Source organism: Pneumocystis murina (assembly GCF_000349005.2).
Source record: "Pneumocystis murina B123 chromosome Unknown supercont1.2, whole genome shotgun sequence".
Taxonomy (NCBI): domain Eukaryota; kingdom Fungi; phylum Ascomycota; class Pneumocystomycetes; order Pneumocystales; family Pneumocystaceae; genus Pneumocystis; species Pneumocystis murina.
In genome coordinates this window covers 67,061-90,455 of record NW_017802360.1, presented here as the reverse complement: position 1 = coordinate 90,455, position 23,395 = coordinate 67,061, and the positions used below count along the sequence as shown (strand labels likewise).

Genomic DNA, 23,395 nt, shown 5'->3' with positions numbered 1-23,395 from the left:
TGGAGATGAATAATATAATTCCATACTTAATAAAAGTAAAATCAAAACAACTTAATATATGTTTTTGAAAACAAGTCATCTTTGACATTATAATTTATACTCATAAAAAAATACAGTAATATATATAAAAAAACCAAAAATTATATTTTCTATCACACTCAAAACCAATAAATACTATAATGCTATATACATTACTATTATGTACATGAAACTTATCAAAGATCAGTATGTATAACAGACTCTGCAAGAGTAGTGTTTATGGGTAACTCCAATGTAACATTTTGCTGTGTGGAAACAGAAGGGTCAGATTCATTAACAGATGGTTTTGCATTCGTATAATTTTTTTTAAAATATTTCCGAGATCTTAAATAGACCTGTTCCATAACACGAATATTTTCTTTAGTTTGTTCCAATTCCCATATTTTTAGCATTATATCTTTAACTTTAAGAACAGGATTTTCCCAAGGTTTTAAGATATCTTGGGCTGTTACACTTTCATTAAGCCATTCTTCAATTTTCATAACATTTTTTCTATAAGTTTCAACATCTTCAACTCTAAAGCCAGGTTCTACAACATCATGCATATTTCCTTTTGTATCTGAGCCATAACCAGCTTTACTTAAAATCTTTTCATAGGCCAATTTTGCATCATCAGTAGAGGTATCTGATGATTCTTTCATTTTCTCAATAGGAAGCCCATTTAAAAAGTGCATAAAACCCTGTATTCGTCTTCTTAACTCATCAACCTTAATAGATCGCTCACGAGCATCAGCTCTTCTTTCTGAAATAGGAACTTCTAAAATTCTAAAAAATTAATAACAAATATAACATATAAAAACATACTTAATACTATTTTTACGTTCAGTCAATTCATCCAATGTTGATACATCTCCATTCTTTTCAAGCCATTCAGCTACGCTTTTAACAGTATTCAACAATTCTTCACGTTGCTCTTTAGTACTGAAAGCTATAAATTCATCAATTTCAAGAAGCTCCTGAACATTATAAACATAGGCTTCAAGAACGTTCCTTGCTTCATCACGAACAATTCTTTTTTTATCTATTTCCTTTAAATCAAGTAGCCTTAATAAAATTAAAAAAATAAAACCAATTTAAGATTATTTACATATTTCTAGAAGCCACTTTAAAAGCTTTATCTTGAGGATTTAAACTAGTATATAAAATCTCAAAATCCAAAGGCATTGTCCTATTATTATCTTCTGCATCATCATCCGTAGATTCATAAGAATCATAATATTCAACATGATTATATTCTTCCTATTTTTTCAATTAGCTTATATAAATAATAACATTAATAAGAAATAATACAAATAATTTTCGTTCATATTCTTTATGAGACTCTCTGAGAAGTTCTAATAGAAACTTTAGCATTTTTTAATAAACAAATTAAAATACCTGAGGTATCCCCTATTTTAGATCTACATTCTACAAAAGCACGTTTCACAGTAATCAAGCCCGAAAAATCAAGTCTAAACGTAATAGATGTAATAATATTTTCGCAATAATCATCACCATACTGATTTTTCAAAAAATTAATGGAGTCATTAAATCCACTTATTTTAAGAGTAGCAAACACTGTTCCTGGAAGTTTAAAACCAACTACATGCGAAAAAACAACATCAAAATCACTTAAAAGAGAAAAAGTAACAGTCTTGTTCTTATTTAATTCCGAGCCTTTTAAAAATAAAGAATGTGTAACAATTTTAGAAGCTAAAATATTAAATTTTCTTGTATTTCTGACCATGAAACTTACCATCATCTACATCAGGATAACTTATAAAAATAGAATTCAAATTAATATCTGTTGATTTAATATTTTTTACACGAAACCGTCCTGACAATCCGGCCCCACGAAAAACAGCACCTTGATTGAGGTAAAAAAAAATATAAAATATTAAATATCTTACCCAATACCGCAGCTTCATCTGCATTTACACTTCTTGCAACTTTTTTGGGTCCGACTAAAGCCTCTATTTCTTTCTGAACAAAAGGAACTCTTGCACCACCACCAGCTAATACAACTGAATTTACAAATCTAATAGGCTTCGATGTCATTGAAACAGCATCAATGATCGGTTTTTTTATGTCATCAGCTAATCCTTGTAACAATCCTTCAAATATATCTCGACTCACTTTAATATTATAATCAATACCCTCATGGAGATTCTCGATCTTTAACACATAAGCTATATATATAATAATTTTCTTTATTTATACCATTACATGAGCTTCAGAATTTATACTAAGAATTTGTTTTATTCGAGATGACTCATGAAATAACTTAATAATTGCTCTTGAATTTGATCTTATGGAATCCCTCATATATGACCTTTTTGAGATTTCAAAATCTTGCAATAGATACTCTAAAAGTTTCCATGTAATAGTATCTCCCCCAAAGTACCTGTTATATCCAACACCTAGAACTTTCAAAAGCGTAAGAGTTTTATTATTAAGAAGAGTGAGAGTTTTAAAAGAAACATAAGTAGCAGTAGTGCTTCCAGCACCCATATCATAAAAAATATGATATTGAGATTCATTACTAAATATGCGAGTTGTAGCATAATTCATCGCAACTAATAAATCTTATTACAAACATTCCATTTCAATATAAATAATATATACTTGCATATCCTTCATTTACAAGAGAAAGGACATTTAAACCCGCTATTTCTGCTGCATCTAATATGGCATGTCGCTCGATTTCTGTAAAAAATGATGGAACAGTTATAACAACATCTGTTATCTTTTGACCCGCAATATCCTCTGCCATTGTCTTATAATTTTCAAAAATCATCGCTGTCAATTCTTCAACAGTAAACGTTCTATTATCTTGTACAAACGCTACACCTGATCCTTTACTACTAGGAACAAGCTCAATATTCTTATGTAAAGATAAATATTCTCTAACTTCTCGAGAATCATATGACTTCCCAATTAACGACTTAAGTGACGGAAAAACTGACGATTGATTCCTAAGCAACTATAACATTTAACCTTTTCATCATAAATGTTATAAATCTCAAAACGCACCAAATCTGCCGCACGAGTACCATAAAAGCGTTCATCCCCATTAAACGCAATAACACTCATATCCTTTCGTTTAGAATCTCTCGTAAGGACTATTTCTATAGGAATTCCATGCTTTACAATTGCTCCTTTAATCCATTCTTTTCCATAATCAATAGCAAGAACTACTCCGTTTACTGACATTATCAAATCACTTAAAGAAAAAAATAAAAAACATAACAAGCTTGTAACTCCAAAAATAAACGATCTTTTCATATCTTCTTTGTTCTACTCAAATCCCCTAATCAATATACGCCCAAAAAATCTAGAAAAAAATTGTTAAAAAATTAACTAGTGATTTTACGATATATTTAAATAACATTAGTTATATTTAAAACTATTAATCTTAAAAAAAAACACAAATAAGGAAAAAAACAAATAAAATTATTATTGTAATTAAAAAAATAAACACAAAAAAAAATGAATAAAGATATATTACCAAAAGGCTCTAAAAAACAAATAATACTTGATGAAACTCAATTATATAATCAATTAAATAATAAATCAACATTATCAGAAGATCTACAAACATCTCTTCTTAACGTTGGTATGCGTATGTAAGTTAATTTTAATTAATAAATATGGACAATTTATTATAATTATCTAACTAAAATAGACGAAAAGGTTAGACCCATTTTTAATTATATTAATATAAAATTTCTGATTCATTTCAATTAATAGCAATTGCATCAGGGTATAAAACAAAGCAAACAGATTCTCCTATATCTAAATCTAATATTGATATTATTCATCCAACCTATCCATCCAAAAATTTATCGATTAAACATAAACGAAGATTATCATAAAATTAAATATTTTTTAATTAATTATTGATCTTAAAATTATATGCATATTTAAAGGGATTATTATAGAAAGAATCTCTCTACAAAAATCCTTGTATATTCATTTAAATGCTATTATAAGATATTCTAATTATTTCTTTATCCGTCAGATTAGAAGTAAAAATTAATTAAGACATTTCTAATAAATAATGAACTTATTTCCTGATATTCTGATTTATTGTACAAGTTTTTTTAATAACAAGTTTGATAAACAGAATTTTAATGAACGTTTTCCGAACAAATTTTTAAGCTTAAAAACTAGAAATCAAGTTTTTATAAAAAACATAAAAAAAAAAATATTTGGCTAATAATTTGAAAGAAAAAGATTAATATTTGAAGAATTTTTAAAATTAAAAAGTTAAAGAAAAAAATGTCAAATTCGTGGAAACCACAGATAGAAATATTTTCACAGCTTATTGAAATTCTTAGAAACTCTATTTCAGAAGATTCAATATGTAGAAATGAAGCGATGATGGTAAGGAATTAGAGTTTTTTTGAAGGATTTTTTGAAGAAAAGATTTTCTAATTTTTATGTAGCATCTAGAGGAAGCACAAAAAATTCCGGATTTTAATAAATATTTAGCAAATATTTTCTTAGAGGCAAACAAATCAGACATTTCAATTAGGTCTACAGCAGGACTTCTTCTTAAAAATAATATAAACATGTTTTTTTCACAGATATCAAATGATGTTTTAATGTATCTTAAAGAAGCATCTTTCAATGGACTTTCAGATTCGCAGCAACTTATTCGAAGCATTGCAGGAAATTTGATTACAACCATTATCAGGAAGGGAGGTATTATAAATTGCCCAGAGATTCTTCCTAAACTTATGCAAATGCTGGAAAGTCCAGATATTTCAACACAGGAGGTAATAAAATCGATTAATTTAGTGAGGAAAAAAGTTCTCATGTTTTATTTTTATAGGGAGCATTTAGTGCTATGGCGAAGATATGTGAAGATTCATCTCGGGAATTAGATCAAGAATATAATGGTGAACGTCCTCTAAATTTTATGATTCCCAAATTTCTTTCATATACGGATTCAAAAAACCCAAAGATTAGAGCAGATGCATTTTTCTGTCTTAACCAATTTATTCTGACTAGATCACAATCGCTTTTTGCTCATATAGACATGTTTCTCACAAAGCTTTTTCAATCAGCAACAGATAGTACACCGGATGTAAGAAAAAATGTATGTCAAGCTTTGGTTATGCTGCTTGATATAAAATCAGACAAGATTCTTCCCTCATTTAATAGTATTGTTGAATACATGCTTTATTGTACATCAGATTCCGATGAAAATGTTGCATTGGAAGCATGTGAATTTTGGTTAGCTGTTGCTGAGCAACCTGAACTCCAAATACCATTAGAACAATATCTTGATCGAATCGTACCTACCTTATTAAAAGGGATGGTATATTCTGAATTAGATATTTTAGCATTAGGAGGAGATGAAGATGATACTCATATTGTTGATAAACCAGAAGATATTAAACCGCAACACGCAAAAGCAAAAATTCATGAAAATCAACATATATATGATGAATCTTCTCAAAAAATTCCAAGACTTGAGGATGATAGTTTTAATCAAAGCGATTATGATTATGATGAAAGCGAAGATGAAACCTACTCTCAATGGAATTTGAGAAAATGTTCTGCTGCAGCTTTTGATGTTCTTTCGACGGTATATCATAACAAACTTTTGGAAATTTCTATGCCATACTTAAGGCAAAATATTTTTAATGAAGATTGGAAAATAAGGGAAGCAGGTGTACTTTCTCTAGGAGCTCTCGCAGAAGGTATCCATTATTTATTTATTTATTTGTTTTTTAAATGCATCCAGGATGTTTTAAAGATATGGAAAAATTTTTACCAGAACTATTTCCTTATCTTATATCATTATTAAATGATCCTCAAGTAATATTTAATTTTTAAATATTTTTTTAATATAATCTAGCCGTTAATACGACAAATGACATGCTGGACACTAGGAAGATATGCTAGATGGGCCGCTTTTTTACCATCTGAAGAAGGAAGACAAAAATATTTTGTTACTCTTCTAGAGGGGGTTATATTTTCATTGCTAAACTTTCTCTTCTTAATGTTTATAGTTGTTACGTATGGTACTAGATAACAATAAAAGTGTCCAAAAGGCTGGATGTAGCGCTTTAGCTAATCTCGAGGAACAGGCTGGACCAATTCTTATTCCTTATCTTAATCCTATTCTTCATGCTTTGGTTATGGCATTTCAAAAATATCAACAAAGAAATCTTCTTATATTATATGATGCACTACAGACTCTTACAAATTCTGTAGGCCAAGCTTTAAACAAAAAAGAATATATTGATCTTTTGATGCCACCTCTTATTAAAAAATGGGATTCTCTTACTGACGATGATCGAAATCTTTTCCCTTTGCTAGAGGTTAATTTGACTTAAATATTTTAAAAAATGATGATTGTTTATTTAGTGTTTATCATCTGTTACTGTTGCTTTAGGAGAAGGATTTATGCCATTTGCACCACCAGTATTTTCTCGTTGCATATCTATCATACATAAAACTTTAATACAACTAAATTCATATAATCAGGATCCAAGACTCGATATACCTGATAAAAATTTTCTTGTAACATCTCTTGATTTATTAAGCGGCCTTGTAGAAGGCCTCGGCACCAATTTTGAATACTTAATTATGCAGGCTGAGCCTCCTCTTGTACAATTATTATCAATTTGCATTACAGATCCATCACCAGAAGTTAGACAATCATCATATGCATTGCTTGGAGATTTATCAATTTTTTGTTTTCACCATATTAAACCATATATAGCACCTCTCATGTCAGAACTAATTGGACAATTGGACTTACAGCATGAATCTTTCGGTGTTTATAGCAATGCAGCATGGTCTGCTGGAGAAATATCTTTAAAAATGGGTTAGCTTTTCTATTCTTTGTAACTAAAATATTTACCATTTACTAAAACAGGTCTCGAAATGCTGCCTTATTCAAATCCATTATTGAACCGTTTAATTAGATTACTCAAAGAACCTAATTCACTTCCAAGTGTTCTTGAAAATTGTGCTATAGCTATAGGTAGACTAAGTTTGGTATGTCCTGATTCAGTAGCTCCAAATCTTCGAAATTTTGCCAAACCATGGTGCGCTGCATTAATGAATGTACATGATAATGAAGAGAAGGATTCTGCTTTTCGTGGATTATGCGCATCCATTTCTAGAAATCCTGAAGCTATGACAGATGTTCTGCCCGACTTTATGTCTGCAATTGCTAGATTTCAAAAACCGTCACCCGAACTTAACGATATGTTTTCAAAGGTTTATTTTATATAACTTTTAAACCTCCTTAATTAACATTTATAGATTTTAAGAGGATATAAGGCAATGTTAAGTAATTGGAATAATATCATGTCAACCCTTCTTCCCGAAAACCAACAACACTTACGACAGCGATATTCCGTTTAATCAACATATTACAATTTTTATTCTTGATCTATTCATATACCCCGAATTACTATTTTTTGCATCTATTAATACTTAATATTGTATTTTTTCATTATCTCTATTTATTTTTCTAGACCAGCTTCGACTGTCCTAAGCCAATTTTCTGACTTACTGAAAATTAGAAAAATGTTAAAAACACTTTAAACAGTGTAAAATTAGCCTCTAGACATGAATTTTTAGGGTTCTCCATACAAAAATATAATATATATTTGTTTTTTATATGTATTTTCTTTTTTTTTTTTGAATAAAGACTAATTATAATATTTGGTAAAATAGATAATATTTGATATTTAAAAAAAGATTAAGAGAAATGGCACCTTATCCATATGATTATGACCATTCATATAATCAGGATAGATCGTCAGAAGATCAGTTAATAGAAGATATTTGGGCACAAGATGATTGGGAAGAACGGGATTTTGAAGTTCCAGGTAAAATAGAAATTAAAAATAAAGAGATATCTTAATTATAAATATTAAGATATATATACGTCGTATACGAAGAAAAAGGATGATAATGATATACCACGATGTTCAGAAACAGAAGCAGAAAATTTGACAGATTCTCATGTACAATACGCACTTGGATATGACAAAAATAGTGGAACTAATTCTAATAAATCAATGGAAACAAAGAGACCTCAAAAATCAATAAAGTTATATAATGATCTTCCTTCAGCAAAAGAAGAAGCACTTGCATCATTTGAAGAACATTTTTGTAATATTTATCATTCTAAAGACTTAGGAGAGTCAGGACAAGAAGAGATTATGACATGTGAATGTAAATCTGAATGGAGTTAGTGGAATGTTATATATTTTTTCTTTTAACAAAAATATCTAGATGGAACAGAAAATTTGGCATGCAACAAAAATTCTGATTGTATTAACAGATTGACATCTGTTGAATGTACAGATGACTGTAATTGTGGGGAAGATTGTCAAAATCGAAAATTTAAATTAAGACAATATTCTGATATTGATGTAATTAAGACAAAGAAAAAAGGTTATGGCATTAGAGCAAATTCTGATTTAGAATCCGGTCAATTTGTTTGTGAATATATAGGAGAGGTTATAGACGAAAGAAAATTCCGAAGAAGAATGAAAATATACTCAGAAGAAAATATAAAACATTTCTATTTTATGATGTTACAAAGAGGAGAGTATATTGACGCTACAAGAAAAGGAGGACTTTCGAGATTTTTAAACCACTCGTGTTCTCCTAACTGTTATGTAGACAAGTGGGTTGTAGGAACAAAGCTACGCATAGGTATTTTTTGTAAGCGTAATATAATAAAAGGAGAAGAATTGACATTTGATTACAATGTTGATCGATACGGGTATATTCTATAAACTTTGTTTTTCATCGATTTATAGCTTTTTTAGAACTATAGCACAGCCATGTTATTGTGAAGAACCTGGATGTATTGGGATCATTGGGGGGAAAACTCAGACAGAATTTCATTCAAAAATACCTCAAAATATACTAAAAGGTATGAAAAAAATAGATAGAGGAGATATGATTAATTTTCTTAGCCTTGGGATTTGAAAATTTAGACTTCTGGGATTTTTCATCAGCAAAAAAAATTCGAAAAAAAAAGAAGGGTGAAACTGACGAAGAGTATTACAATTCTATGCAATCTACTCCTGTAGATGAAAACGGAGTGACAAAGATAATGAGTGCTTTACTTCAATGCAAAGAACGATGGATTATAAATAAACTTCTATTAAGGATCTATGTATATGGCGCAGTTTATTAATAATATTTCTAATCATCTATAGTCAAGTAATGATCTCACTATCCAAAGAAGAGTAATGAAGATGCATGGATATCAAATTCTTGGTTCTGTTCTTCGCGACTGGAAAGAAGATTTTGATATCTCTAACATGGTTTAAACTATCATATATTTTAGATTCACTTTTTTTATAAATTTAGATTCTTAATATTTTTTTAAGATGGCCAAGAATTACAAAAAATAAAATTTCTAGCTCAAAAATAGAAACAACTATTCAAATTTTAGCATCTCACGAAAATGAAGAACTGAGAAAAACTGCTCAACAAGTAATATATTTATTATCATTATTAAATATCTTAACCATATAATTAGCTTATTACAGAATGGGGAAATCTATCAATGGCATATCGAATTCCAAAAAAACCTGTATGAGTATATTTTCATAAGGTTGTTAACTAAATTTTGTAGAAAGCACAACAAGCAGAGACGATTTACTCTGATTCGGAGACTAGTGATAATGGTTCAAAATTATATCAATCACCAGGCTCTCAAAGTAGTCCAATTTCTAATGAACGATATTCTCGTTTTTCTAGATCTAAAAATTATGATAACTATACTACAAATAAGACACAATCGTTTCGAGGAGAAAGGTTTTGGAGACCTGATTCACGTTTTTCTGATGAACCAGATGTTCGAGGGCATAAACTTAGAGGACCTCGCAGTGTCGAAGAGAATACTCGTATTTTACCTCCAGGATGGGCAGTTGCTAAAACTCAAGATGAAAAACCATATTATTATTGCGGGGACAAAGTACAATGGGAATTTCCACTTGAGGCAGCACCCCCACCTCCTCCACCACCACCCTTAGTGCCATTTAATAATAGTTCTCTTGATTTACAAAAAATTATTGATGAAGCCAATGCGGAATTAATGGAGAGGCAAAACAATACTTCTAAACATGATCCTAGGAACAATAAAAACAATGCGAGCAAAGGAAAAGATCACAAGCATTCATCAAATATAAGTAAAAAAGAAAAACTTCCTTTAGAAAAAATACTTATAAAAACAGTAAAATTGAATATATTTAAATATACAATGAAATTAACGAGAATTTTAGTTTGCTAAATATGTACCAAATGTAATTACAAAATTTCAAGACGAACTTGGAAAAGACGAAATTAAGAAACGAGCTAAAGAAGTATAGAAAAAAAATAAAATTAGAATATAAATATCTTATTTATATTAGATTGTAGAAATATTGGTCAGAAAAGAAATGAGACCAGGTCATGAAATAAGAAATGTTTATGAATTAAGCAGTACAAAAAAAAAGAAGATTAAGGAATTTAGTTATACATATATAGAAAAAGTAATTAGTAAAAAAAAAGAAAAAAATATGCAGAAAACAAATAATTCTCATAAAAAAGAAAATGCAAATGGTTGTGCTGAAAATACTTCAGATAAATATTTTTCAACAATATTAAAAGGCACACAAGATCAAAACATAAACTAAAATTTTCACATGGAAAAAAATCAAATTATTCTTAACAACAGTAATAATGTATTATTATCGGAAAAAAACAAATCTGAGGAATAAAGCCTGAATAAATATTACTTTAGTTATTAATTATTCAAACAAATAATTCAACACCATTATTAAACTAGATAATTCACCTTACAATTTTTTGTATATTAATACTAAATTCCATTTTATTTTTAAGTAATACATTCCACTATTTTTTTATTATAAATTAATTTTGCGATTTCATCTAGTCATTCTAAACATACATACTTAAAACATTAACTAATAATTAGTTTAATATAAATTAAAAAAACATTGCAAAAAATATCAATAAATCCTTTAAAATGATGATTTCATATATATATATATATATAAGCACAAAAAATCTATATTATATAATATAATTTATTAAGCATTTAAAACCAAATATTTATAAGATATTAAATAAAAAATAAACATTTCTCAATCCAAACACTTTATAGATGATAAAATCACAATAAATAGTAAATAGTTGTTAAATAAATATAAAAAATCTTCCAATAATATTAAAAAAATTTCCTATTATTTTCACGCTTCTTATTTTTTTTATAAAATATAGGCGTAGATACAGCTTCCCTTATATCCTTTTCACTTAAAGTAATCATTCCTTTATGATATTTCCCAATCCTAATCTCATTTAACCCGTAATTTCGTTTATATTTTGTTTTAGGTTTAGGTGCAGGCAATGCTCGAACAACACCTGATTCTTTAGCCTTTTTTTTAGCGATATCACTTCTAATCTTTGCCTTAAGTTTCATCCCTAATTTTATTTTGAAAGGAACTTTTTCTTTAATTTCTTTGCCACCTAGTAACTTAATTCTATTTTCAATAATTTTATGTCTTTGTTTTCCAATAGGTTCAAGAGAAAATGTAGATCTATTTGATCCTTTTTTTAACAAATGCGACTCCCTTAACAATCTTTGTAAAGCAACATCATTTTTTAATTGTTCATAATCTAAATACTGTTTTTTAACAACTTCTTTAATAGATTTTCTTTTTTCATAAAAATTTGGCAATTTAGACGACTAAATCATATTTATGAACATAATTTTTCATAAAAAAACTCATATTTTACCATAAAAGAATGAAATTCAATATTTTTATTTGATACTGCTCTTAATTTTTCCTTCTTTAAAAAATTAACAACCTCAGGAAACTCTAAAGGATTTTCTTCTAGAAGTCTATTATTTATAAAAATATAAAAAAAATACAATTAGTTACCTTGTTTTATAACATTATCTTCCACTTTTTCTGATAATTTTGGTATTTCATACAAATTTTTTTCTCCACTTTTTACCTCAAAAAACTTATGAATACTCCCAAACTGATCCTCAAAACTCTTTTTTAGATATTTTAAAGCAATATTTTCAAAATTTTTAGATATTTTGGGTTCATCTGTTTTATTCATCTTCAAAAATAAACATCAAAAAACTAAAAAAATTAAAGTCTCCACTAAAAGGCTAAAAATATATCTTTTTTTTATAAAAAATCAATCTAATGATTAAAGATATGTTTATTAAAAATTCGAATATATTTTTTTTTATTAGTAATTTAAAAAAATACAAATATAACTGATCATTGGAATTACATATTTCTAAATAAAATGTATATTTTCTATCTTATTTTAATATTTTATTATATAAAAATAACCTGTTCAAAAAAAAACATTTTTTATATCTAAAAAAAACGGTTTTTACATAAAATTCTAAAAAAAAAGAGAAAAACAGAAAATTCTTTTAATAAACAAATATATTATGATAAGGAATTATATATATTTTTATATAATATTTAGAAAATTTAAGAAATAAAAACATTTTATCAATATTATCTTATGAGCATTGCTATAGCAACACAAGACGTCAAAAAAGTGTTAGATGATTAAGGATCAAGAAACAAAGGCAAAATAGGGATAAAAGAATACAAAAAAAGGTTCTTTCTAGTACTTCCTATAAGAAAATGAATATATATATGTATAATTTCCTTTTTTCTAGGATTAAAAAGTAGTAAAAACTGTTGCAATTGTTATTAATTATGAATTTATTAAAATTGAAAAATATTGATAAAGATATAAAACAAATAGAAGCAGAAGACAAGTCTATAAACAGCAAAGTAAAGAAATCTAAAAAAGTAGAAAATTTCTATACACAAGTATCTAATAATTTACCACTATCTACTACATCTCAATCACCTCGCAAACTATTTCAGCCATTTTTTCAAAATGAACAAGATATATACCATAGTAATGAATCAAATGAACAGGAGGCATTTTCCGTATGCAAAGAGATTCATTCAAATTTAAATATTAAACAATATGTGCATTCAGATCAATATCCTGTAAAAGAAAATATTTCATCTGAATTTAAGAGACAAACATATCATTCTAGAAAAGAAAGCAAATTTTTTTATGCAAATGAATTTAAACAGCAAAAAAGTCTATCAGAAATATGTTTTACAAAAGACTCAAAAACCTCACCACAATTATCCCAACATAAAAATATTTCGCCTCCAGAAAAGCAGCAGTTGCCAAAATTTTTTCATGTAAATGAAAACTTTATATTGTCAGATCATTATTTATTATCTCAAGACTCAAATTTACCTGTTTCTTGGAAACCGGTTCAACCAATATCAAAAGATAACTATGATGAGTCATTAATTATTCCATCAAGAAATAAAACTCCATTAGGCTCTCCGTCAAGAAGAGAGGTAAAGAGCACAAATATAAAAAATCTTTCAAATATTCAGTATATAAATGACACATTTTCTATGAACAACGAAATAGAGAAATCTCCTCAAAGTATCTCTAAAACTTCAAAAATTCCATTAAGAGGTGCGTTAATAGAAGAATCGGAACATACAAAATTTGCTCGTACAAATAGAAAAGTAAATATTCTTTGAAAATTGACGTTTATTTCTTATTATTTTAGATACTTGATTTAGAGATCTCTAACACATCATTACTTGCTCTAAATAATACATTAGAGAAACAAACTCGTCGTCAAATGTCTGAAATTAAAGCATTGCGTAAAAAAATTGTTCCAGATAATATATCTATTACAAGTTCAACTACAAACTCCACATCGAATTCTGAAGAAAATGACTCTTCACAACTATTTCAAAATTCAAATTCATCTATAATAGATTTTCAAAAAATTGTAAATGACTCGTTATTTTTTACAAAGTCTTTAAAAAAGGCTCTTAAACTTACAAAACATCTAATAAATGAGGGACGACATGCTTTAGAAAATCAAAAAGGTATAGATATACCTATATACTTGAAAGTTATGAAAAGGAGCACTAATTCAGAAGTATTAAACTATGAGAATGCAGAGATTTTTGAAAATTCATGAAAAAGCATATATATAAATAAGAATATAAAAATAAAACATATGAATAATGAAAATACAAGAAATAGCATTAAACTAAAAGAAATTAAATAATATAATTTAAAAATATATCTTTTTTCATTCTTTAAATAGTTTTTTCATCAATATTAGAATTTTTTTTTAAAAATTAAAAGTAAAATCTAATAACCTTTAAACAAATCTAATAAAATAACACTAGATTTTACAATACTGAAAAATTATAATTCTAAATATTTCATATATAAAACAAATTCTTGTAACAAAAATAGTCATTAAGAATATAAACGCTAATATTTTTACAACCATGGAATTATTGAATTCATTTTTCTAATAACATAAACTGTATAAACTAATTTCATATTAAAACATATCAATATCTATAATTTTTATTTTATAAAAAAATAAAGTTTTTGTAAATTTATCTAAAAATAATAAAAATATTTTAAAGAAAAGATAAATGTCATGAAAATTGTTTGCACAAACAAAAATTTAATATCAAAATTAATCTTAAAAAGAAATAATTTCTAATAAAAATATTCTATTAAATTTTAAATTACATATAATATAATTTATTTAAAACTATAATATTCAATATCGCTTATATAATCAATATCAAGAGTTTAACACATTTACAATAAGAGTACAAATTATTAATAAAAAATTACCAAAATAATACATTATCTAAGTTTTTTTTAGAAATTTATTCACTTTTTCTAAATATTTATGAAAAATTTTTAAAATAAACATTTCAGATACATACAAAATAATTAAAAGATTTTTCTATAATCTCTATTAATATAATTTAACTTAACCATTTTATAATTATTTTTACATTTAATTACAAAATCACATTAATTTTTTAAATTCATTTATTTATCATCAAAAAATAACTCAAATATAAATTTTATTAGAAATAAATTCTTATTTAGAACATTTCAAACATCTAATCATTCTCAAATAAACATAATAAAATATCAATTAAGCAATAAAAAACAAAAATAAAAAAATATCTTTAAATCTTATTATTCTTATCAATGTTTCTTATAAAATAAAATATAAAATAAATTTAATGCCTTTTCCAACACTATCCATTTATACTATATCTAAAATAATCAAATCAAAGAATTAAATTTATTTTTACACTTAAATTTATTTGTTAAACAAAATAAACTTTAATTTTAAATCTTTAAAACAAAACATTATAGTTTCAGATAAAATTACACCTTTAAACATATTTATTCATCATTAAAAAAATAACTAAAAAGCTCTTTTTAACTCACTCTATCTTTTTCCTTTTTCATCTTTTTTAACAAATATAATCAATCTAAAACAACATAAAATAAGTATAATTTTAAAAATAAAATAAAAACATACTATATAAAAAAAACCTTAAAATACAAAACATAATCTTACAATTATATTCTATATTACATTCAAATCTTTTTCATCTTTTTATTATCTCCGATAAGATTATCATTAAGCATTTTATCCTATAATACGGAGTCTCAAACCACGCGTTGTCTCAGCAACAGTTACCATAGAAACTCGTGATAAACCGACATCAACCACGGGATAATATTTTCTACAAAACACTTTAAAGCAAAAAAATAAAGCGAAAAAACATGTCATTGCTTGATCGTTCATGGCAAGACGTTCAGCATAAGACATTTACGAAGTGGTAAGTTTTTTTTCTAGAAATCTAGGTCTTAATAAAAAAAAATTAGGGTAAATACAAAACTTTCTGCTCATGAATTACCACCAGCAGTTAGTCTTAAAACAGATCTTTCAGATGGAATACGACTAATAAATTTGCTGGTTCATAGAATTGGATTAAATAAATTTTTAGATTAATATGTTAGGAAATTATTGGTGATGAAACTCTTGGGAAATACAACAAAAATCCACGTTTACGTATTCAAAAGGCAGAAAACGTGAATAAGGCTCTGGATTACATAAAATCTAAAGGAATTCCTCTTACGAATATCGGGGCAGAAGGTTGAGTCGCGTTTAAAGAAATTACGAGTCTTATTTTTAGCAGATATTATTGATGGGAATTTAAAACTAATTCTTGGCTTACTTTGGACGCTTATTTTAAGATTTACAATCGCAGACATAAAGTTTGTTTTTTTTTTATATTTTAAAAAAAAAGGTTCTAATAGTTTAGTGAGGAAGGATATACAGCTAAGGAAGGATTATTGCTTTGGTGTCAAAGGCAGACAGCAGAATATGAAAATGTAAATATATGTGATTTTACTACAAGGTAAAAGACTAGTAAAAATGGGTTATAATTATATTAATTTTTTTAAAGTTGGACAGATGGACTTTCTTTGTATGCATTTATAATATCGTATTTTTCGTGGGAAGCTAATTGTTTAAGCTGTGCCTTGATTCACAAACATCGACCGGATCTATTAAATTTCCATGAATTGGATGCTAAAGACCATCGAAAAAACATTTCAATGGCATTCGAGATAGCCTCTAAATATATAGGAATTCCAGTAAAAGCAAAAAAAAAAAAATAGAAAGTATATTAATTTAATCTAGCAATTACTTGATGTAGAAGATATTTGCGATGTTAGCAAACCAGATGAAAGATCTGTTATGACATATATTGCTCAGTATTTTCATGCTTTCTCTACTTTAGGTTCGAATAAACTTTAAAATATTTATATTAATATCTTTTTATAGATAAAGTGGAAACAGCTGGGAGAAGAGTTGAAAAGTTCGCAAAAACAATGCAATCAGCATCTAGCATGCAAAAAGAATATGAGGAGAAAATGAAAGATGTACTATCTTTCTTATCGTTTAATATTTCTAATGTTATATATGTAGTTAATTAATTCAATAATTAAGATACAAACGTTGTGGGATATGTCAAGTTTTGATGATTCTTATGCAGACGCAAAACATCAATCCTCAGAATTTAATGAATATAAAAAAACATTAAAAAGAGATTGGGTTAAACTAAAACATGATTTAGAATCCTTAATTCATGATATTCAAACAAAACTTAGGACTTATTGCTTAAGAAGTTATATTCCTCCAAAGGGTTTAGAATTAAATGATTTAGACATTGTCTGGAAAGGGCTTATGAAAGCAGAGGTTCAAAGATCAAAGCAAATAAACGATAAAATTAAAGAGTAATAAAGCTTTTTATAATCATAATACTTATTTTATTTATAGAATCAAAGAAAAACTCCGTCAATCATTTGCAGAAAGAGCAAACGACTTTTCATTAATGCTTAATACATTATCTATTGAAATTAGTGGACTTAAAGGCGATCTTGAAGAACAATTAGAGCAGATTAACCTTCTTAAAGAGCATATCAAGCCTCTTCGAAATGAATTACTGCAATTAAAGCGTCTAGAAGAAGAATGTAAAGAAGCAAAAATTGAAGAAAATGATTATACAAATTTTTCATATGATGATTTAGAATATGAATTAGATCTAGCATCAGATTTAATTCACAAAAAATTACAGTTTATTGAAAACCAAGTATAAACATTTACATTTTTATTTTTAAAAATTAAAATTTTAGATTATAACTCGTCAAAAAACAAATCTTACTTCAGCACAAATGAAAGAATTCGATTCCGTCTTTAAACATTTTGATCGTTATGGAATCAATGCATTACAAGGAGATGTATTTACAGCAGCATTGGCCGCTCTTGGTCTTGCTTATGATGAGCAAGAAATGGAAGATATTATCGCAAAAGCAAGCAATGAAACTGGTGTTGTCACGTATAATCAATTTATCGATTTTTTGGTAAATATTAATCTATTTATTAATATAAATATTAAGACAATTAAAGGTCGATGAAATGGAAGACCATGATTCTCCAGATCAAGTTCTTTTAGCATTCAGAGATGTGGCAGACGGAAAAGTATCTTTATATATATCTTTAAGACAATATTCTAACTATTTTAAAGCCATATGTCACTGAATTAGATCTACGACAATCTTTAATTCCACCAACAGAAGTAGAATATCTTATTTCTCAAATGCCTGAACTACAAGAAAATGAAACTGAAATTGATGATGAAGATCGCGGATGCCCAATCTTTGATTATTGCTCATATATGGAAAAACTTCTCGATTTAAACGATGCAACTATAAACAATAAAAACAATTGTTAAAATTCATACATCATTTAACACAATTGCTAATCTTAAAAATACATTCTTCTATATACATTTCATTCATTTTAACTCGTCACATTTAAATCCTTTAAATCTATCGAATTTTACCTATTTTTAACTTTTTTTAAAAAAAGCTTATTCATATTATATTAATTTTTGTATATTTATTTTTCTACATCTTCAATACTAACCCTCTTATTTAATCTCTTAACCTCCTCTGACGATCGCAAATGAATGCTGTGCCAACTTCTCAAGATATTAATAGACAAGCAAAAATACAGGGAAAAGAGCAGAGAATTATAGAGGTTCCTCTTAAGGAACAAGGACAGCTTGTTGAAATTGATTGTACAACACTTCCAGAAGATGCAGAAGAACTTTGCGAAATTTTGGAATGCGAAAGTGCATCAAAGGAGTTTTGGATCCAATTTTCAGTATATTATAAGAGGATTTAAGTTTTTTATTAGTTAATATAGGTCATAGTATGAATATAGACGTCAAGGATATATAGATCAGGCTATTCATATTTTGATACGGGGATTAAAAGGTAAAGGAAAAATTTTGAATAAAAGAAAGTTTATACAAGGATGAAAGTGGATATGCAAAAAGAAAACAAATTGCCGTTGTATTCTATGCTTGCTGCATTATATTTGGAAAAAGCACGAAGAGCACCTAGAACGGAAGATCAAAAAGAATTTTCCTCAGAAGCTCATACAAAGGATTATTACCATCAAATGGCAACACAGGCGTTAAATGAGGCAAATAGGATTGATTTTTCGTTTTTACCAAATATTCTTACACGAGGTTTTTTTAGAAAAAAAAGGGGATTAAATATAAAGTTAATGATTTTCATTTAGCTGTTTGGAATATCATGAGATCATCAGGAGAAAAGAGTTTAATTGATCAAGCAGGCAAATATTTTGATGATATTTTAATTGCAGATCCGCGCAATCTATTTGCCATGCTTGGAAAAGCACGAATTCTTTTTTCACGAAAAAATTATGTTGGTTCTTTAAAACTTTATCAAACAATTTTATCATCTAAACCAGATTTTGTTCTTGACCCAAGAATTGGTATAGGCCTTTGTTTTTGGAAGTTGAATATGAAAGAAAATGCAAAAGCATCATGGTTAAGATCATTGGAATTGGTATTAGATATATATATATACATACTTACTAACAATTTGTAATCAAGAACGAAAAAAATGTATCAGCAAACACCCTTTTGTCATTGTATTATCTTGATTCCGCCTCTTCTAAAACAGGTACTTCTGAATTTCTAGAAGAATATGAAAAATCACTGAAATATGCCCAAAATGCGTACAAACAATCACAAACAGACCCTTATTCTGCAAACATTTTGGCGTCATATTTTTTTTCCAAGAGGAATATGGACATGGTAAGAATGATTATCAATTTTTTATATTTTCTTATAAAAACAGACAATTAAACTATCAGAAAAAGCATTAAAATACGCGGACACAAATTATTTAATAAATAACAGCTTATTTTTAATGGCAAGAGCATATCATTATATGGTTCATATATATATATATATTTAGAAGCATTGTAATCAAAATAGGAAAATTATGAGAAAGCTTCTGAATTATATCAGCATTCATATAGTATTAAAGATAGTAGGGTTATTTCTGAAATTGGAATGGGACAGATGAAACTTATTCAAGGTAAATTATATGATTTTTATGCTATTTACTTGAAAAAAAACATTTAGATGATATTGTTGGGGCAAAATTAATTTTCGAAAAGATTACAGAACAACATCCTAAGTGTATAGAAGCACTTACGATACTTGGATCAATCTATACGCATGAAATATTATCTTCAAACTCAAGAAATGATAAATCGCTAGAACGACAGAAAGCAAAATCACTATTAGAACGAGCAATACATTTAATAAGTAATTCCGAACAGAGAGAATTTTCTGGTTCTGGAATTTTTATAACGCTAGCAGCTCTTTGTGAAGAAGAAGATAATAATGTTAGTTTAGAATGTAAGATCATGTGCTTTTATCGTTTAATTCTTATAATATATAGCATATGAACGTGCATTGGATTTAGAGCGGAATTTTCCTACTAATATTCTTCCTCAATTATTAAATAACATAGGTGTACTTCATCATATTAAAGAAAATTTTGCAAATGCTAGGCAATTTTATCAAGATGCTCTAAATCAATGTGTTTCTATGGGACAACAAGAGAATAATACTATTAATATTGATGCACTAGTAACAACTTTAACATATAATCTTGCACGTTGTGAAGAACAAGCTAAAAATTATGAAAAAGCAAAAAAGTTTTATGAAGAATTATTACAAAGGCATCCAGATTATGTAGAAGGTATAATCTATTAGAGCGAAAAAGCTTTACTAACTTTTCTCCTAGCACGTGTTCGTTTATGTCATATGGAAATAATAAAAGAAGGAACAGAAAATCTATCTAAAAAAATCAAGAATCTTATAGAAGCTAATCCAGGTAATCTAGATGTTAGAGCGTATTTCGGATGGTATCTTAGTCGCCAAAAATGGAACAAAACTTCAGGGGATAATCCAGAGCAAAAACATTATACTCATACATTAAAATATTTTGATAAACACGATAGATATTCATTAACTGCTATGGGTAATATTCATTTACGTATAGCTCAAGAATTTCGCCCTACTACTGATGCAGAAAAAGAAAAAAAACATAAAATGTATGAAAAAGCAGTAGAATTCTTTGATAAAGCTTTACAACTTGATCCTAAAAATGCATATGCTGCACAAGGAATTGCTATTGCATTAGCGGAAAATAAACAACACACGAAAGCTTTGTTAATATTAAGTAAAATACGTGAAACATTAAAAAATGAAACAGTATATATAAATATGGGCCATTGTTTGACTGAAATGAAACAATATCCTAGAGCAATAGAAGCATACGAATTAGCATTAAATGAATATCAAAATGGTAGCGATCTTATGACTTTTTCTGCACTCGGCAAAGTTTGGCTACAAAAGGGAAAAGAAGAAAGAAACCTTTCCGCATTGAAGGAAGCACTTAAATTTACGGAAAAAGCATTAAAACTACAGCCTTCTAACACAGCTATTATCTTCAATATTGCTTTTATTCAATTTAAATTTGCGGAAATAGCTAGGACATTACCTGAAAATAAAAGGTCTATTGAAGATTTAAAATATGCTCTAGAAAATTTGGATAATGCTATCAAAACATTTTCAAATTTAGCAAATTCTAAATATCCTCCATATCCTAAAGAAGATATTCAGCAGCGTGCTAATATGGGTCGTAATACTACACTTAGACAACTTGAGCGAGCAATACAACAACAAAAAGAATTCGAAAGTAACAATTTAGCGAAGTTAGATAGTGCTCGACAAAAAAGAAAAGAAGAACAGGAGAAAAGGAATGCAGAAGCAGAAGCATTGCGTGTTTCAGAGGAAAAAAGACAGAAAGAATTAACAGAAGAACGAAGACTTATGCAGGAACAAGTAAAAGAATGGGCAATGAAAAAGAAAGAAGAATATGAAATGGCAGAACATGATATAGAAAGGAACAAAGATCCAAATGATCAAGGGAAATCGAAAAAGAGAAACAAATTAAAGAAAAATAGACAAAAAAAAATAGAAAATAAAGAATCTGAACCTTTTAATCCAGAAACCAATGAACATGATACTCATGATGACGAAAAACAAGAAAAGACTATATCAGAGCAACCGAAAAAAAGAAGAAAATTATCCAAAATTAATTCTAAAAGAGAAATTATAGATAGTGACGACCAAGTAGAAAACGAAGAGAAAGAAGTTCCAGATATATACAACAATAAATCTAATACAGAGGAACATAAAGAAAATACTATGATTGAACATGAAACTTCATATACGGTAGAAGATAAAAAAAATAATGTGCTAGAATATAGAACACTCAATACAATAGAACACAAAACAGATAATTCAATGGAATATGAGCCATCTGAAATAGTAGAGTATGATACATTCGATTTATATGGAACTGAAGATAATGATGAAGTATAAATTTAATATTTATATACATTCAAAATTAATTATGAATAAACATCTAAAATAATATATAATTTTTGGATATATATCAATACTTATATATATGAATTATATAATACCTATTCTAATGTTCCTGACATTCTTTTCATAATACATATCCTATCAATTTAAGATGATCGAGGTATAACTTCTATAAAATTATAATTTAATTATTTCATTTTTTTTCAGATATAAACATTTAAAAATGATATTAAATTCCATATATCATTGTCTAAAAATATATTTACTATAGATCTATAAAAGCATAATTTTAATAACCTCTAAAAATATTATTCTTTTTAAATAATATAGACAATTCTAATATAAACTTAGATATTTCTATACAACAAAAATCAAATATTTCATTCATTTTTTGATACAAGTTTTTTATTAAAAAATAAATACATTTAAAATATAAATCCTATAAAATACATAAAAACAAAAGATAAAAATCAATATTTAACTTAAAATTGATAATCTTAAATCAATATTCATTCTTATTTTAATTCGTAAACAAGTAGAAACATTTAAAAATATTTTTAAATGTTTAAAGATTTCCACCATTCATTAATCATTATTCCCCAGTAAAAACCTCGATTACGAGTAGTTCTTTGAACCCAGCTTAAACCTATAAGAGTTGCTGCCCATAAAAAGCCCTGAGCAAAAGGTAATAACACTTGATCTCGAAGTGTAATACTTAAAATACGTAACCAAGATCCTTGTGCAGGAATAAGTGATGCATTATAAGATGTCTAAAAATAAGCAAAATAGTTGGTGATAAGGCAAAATCACCTCAAATCGTAAATCTATTAACATAATAAAAAAGAAAAATAAGAGTTTAATAAAATATTATTAGAAATTTGATAAAATATATAAAATTTATATACGTAAACATAAGATAATCATTAAATCTTAAAAACCTCTTACTATTTAATAGATAATTAAATTATTGTTTTTGATAAAGATCATAAAACTGATTGAATTTCATATAAAACTATTATATAATTAAGCAATATTTTTTGTTAAAAAATAACAAGAATTTTTTCTTATAACAAAAAATTGGGATTTAAACACATTATTTAATTCAT

General features: G+C 27.0%; 9 protein-coding genes across 9 annotated transcripts; 6 read left to right on the top strand and 3 right to left on the bottom strand.

Moving 5' to 3' along the window:
- Positions 1-215: 215 nt before the first annotated feature.
- PNEG_00600 (hypothetical protein) lies at positions 216-3,328 on the bottom strand (the record flags this gene model as incomplete). Its single annotated transcript, XM_007874306.1, has 10 exons — positions 3,052-3,328; positions 2,644-3,001; positions 2,239-2,594; positions 1,929-2,193; positions 1,775-1,885; positions 1,417-1,731; positions 1,330-1,373; positions 1,127-1,278; positions 844-1,083; positions 216-804 (listed from the first exon to the last, which is right to left on the bottom strand). Exons 1-10 carry the CDS (start codon positions 3,301-3,303, stop codon positions 216-218), a joined length of 2,682 nt encoding a protein of 893 aa, XP_007872497.1. The 5' UTR covers positions 3,304-3,328.
- A 179-nt stretch (positions 3,329-3,507) lies between these two features.
- Positions 3,508-3,893, top strand: PNEG_00599 (hypothetical protein; the record flags this gene model as incomplete). The annotated part of the gene is made up of 3 exons (XM_007874305.1): positions 3,508-3,644; positions 3,704-3,711; positions 3,769-3,893. 3 exons carry the CDS (start codon positions 3,508-3,510, stop codon positions 3,891-3,893), a joined length of 270 nt encoding a protein of 89 aa, XP_007872496.1.
- A 314-nt stretch (positions 3,894-4,207) lies between these two features.
- PNEG_00598 (hypothetical protein) lies at positions 4,208-7,503 on the top strand. Its single transcript, XM_007874303.1, has 9 exons — positions 4,208-4,404; positions 4,467-4,799; positions 4,856-5,729; positions 5,774-5,847; positions 5,888-5,998; positions 6,042-6,353; positions 6,400-6,862; positions 6,914-7,260; positions 7,306-7,503. The coding sequence occupies exons 1-9, from the start codon at positions 4,300-4,302 to the stop codon at positions 7,405-7,407; spliced, it is 2,721 nt and encodes a 906-aa protein (XP_007872494.1). The 5' UTR covers positions 4,208-4,299; the 3' UTR covers positions 7,408-7,503.
- A 253-nt stretch (positions 7,504-7,756) lies between these two features.
- On the top strand, positions 7,757-10,688 carry PNEG_00597 (hypothetical protein; the record flags this gene model as incomplete). Its single annotated transcript, XM_007874302.1, has 11 exons — positions 7,757-7,877; positions 7,927-8,241; positions 8,287-8,782; positions 8,829-8,935; positions 8,979-9,181; positions 9,225-9,332; positions 9,379-9,504; positions 9,551-9,604; positions 9,647-10,246; positions 10,296-10,376; positions 10,425-10,688. 11 exons carry the CDS (start codon positions 7,757-7,759, stop codon positions 10,686-10,688), a joined length of 2,475 nt encoding a protein of 824 aa, XP_007872493.1.
- A 521-nt stretch (positions 10,689-11,209) lies between these two features.
- On the bottom strand, positions 11,210-12,201 carry PNEG_00596 (hypothetical protein). Its single transcript, XM_007874301.1, has 3 exons — positions 11,958-12,201; positions 11,812-11,909; positions 11,210-11,761 (listed from the first exon to the last, which is right to left on the bottom strand). The coding sequence occupies exons 1-3, from the start codon at positions 12,142-12,144 to the stop codon at positions 11,243-11,245; spliced, it is 804 nt and encodes a 267-aa protein (XP_007872492.1). The 5' UTR covers positions 12,145-12,201; the 3' UTR covers positions 11,210-11,242.
- Positions 12,202-12,696: 495 nt separating this feature from the next.
- PNEG_00595 (hypothetical protein) lies at positions 12,697-14,143 on the top strand. Its single transcript, XM_007874300.1, has 2 exons — positions 12,697-13,616; positions 13,661-14,143. Exons 1-2 carry the CDS (start codon positions 12,768-12,770, stop codon positions 14,081-14,083), a joined length of 1,272 nt encoding a protein of 423 aa, XP_007872491.1. The 5' UTR covers positions 12,697-12,767; the 3' UTR covers positions 14,084-14,143.
- Positions 14,144-15,713: 1,570 nt separating this feature from the next.
- Positions 15,714-18,286, top strand: PNEG_00594 (hypothetical protein). The gene is made up of 14 exons (XM_007874299.1): positions 15,714-15,776; positions 15,823-15,913; positions 15,958-16,093; positions 16,137-16,215; positions 16,263-16,358; positions 16,407-16,427; positions 16,476-16,596; positions 16,643-16,742; positions 16,787-16,884; positions 16,931-17,238; positions 17,282-17,594; positions 17,638-17,865; positions 17,912-17,983; positions 18,030-18,286. Exons 1-14 carry the CDS (start codon positions 15,721-15,723, stop codon positions 18,234-18,236), a joined length of 1,926 nt encoding a protein of 641 aa, XP_007872490.1. The 5' UTR covers positions 15,714-15,720; the 3' UTR covers positions 18,237-18,286.
- A 183-nt stretch (positions 18,287-18,469) lies between these two features.
- PNEG_00593 (hypothetical protein) lies at positions 18,470-22,283 on the top strand (the record flags this gene model as incomplete). Its single annotated transcript, XM_007874298.1, has 10 exons — positions 18,470-18,670; positions 18,720-18,783; positions 18,831-19,040; positions 19,094-19,383; positions 19,431-19,634; positions 19,678-19,773; positions 19,818-19,920; positions 19,968-20,246; positions 20,290-20,592; positions 20,638-22,283. 10 exons carry the CDS (start codon positions 18,470-18,472, stop codon positions 22,281-22,283), a joined length of 3,396 nt encoding a protein of 1,131 aa, XP_007872489.1.
- A 563-nt stretch (positions 22,284-22,846) lies between these two features.
- On the bottom strand, positions 22,847-23,123 carry PNEG_00592 (hypothetical protein; the record flags this gene model as incomplete). Its single annotated transcript, XM_007874297.1, has 2 exons — positions 22,847-23,059; positions 23,100-23,123. 2 exons carry the CDS (start codon positions 23,121-23,123, stop codon positions 22,847-22,849), a joined length of 237 nt encoding a protein of 78 aa, XP_007872488.1.
- Positions 23,124-23,395: the final 272 nt, after the last annotated feature.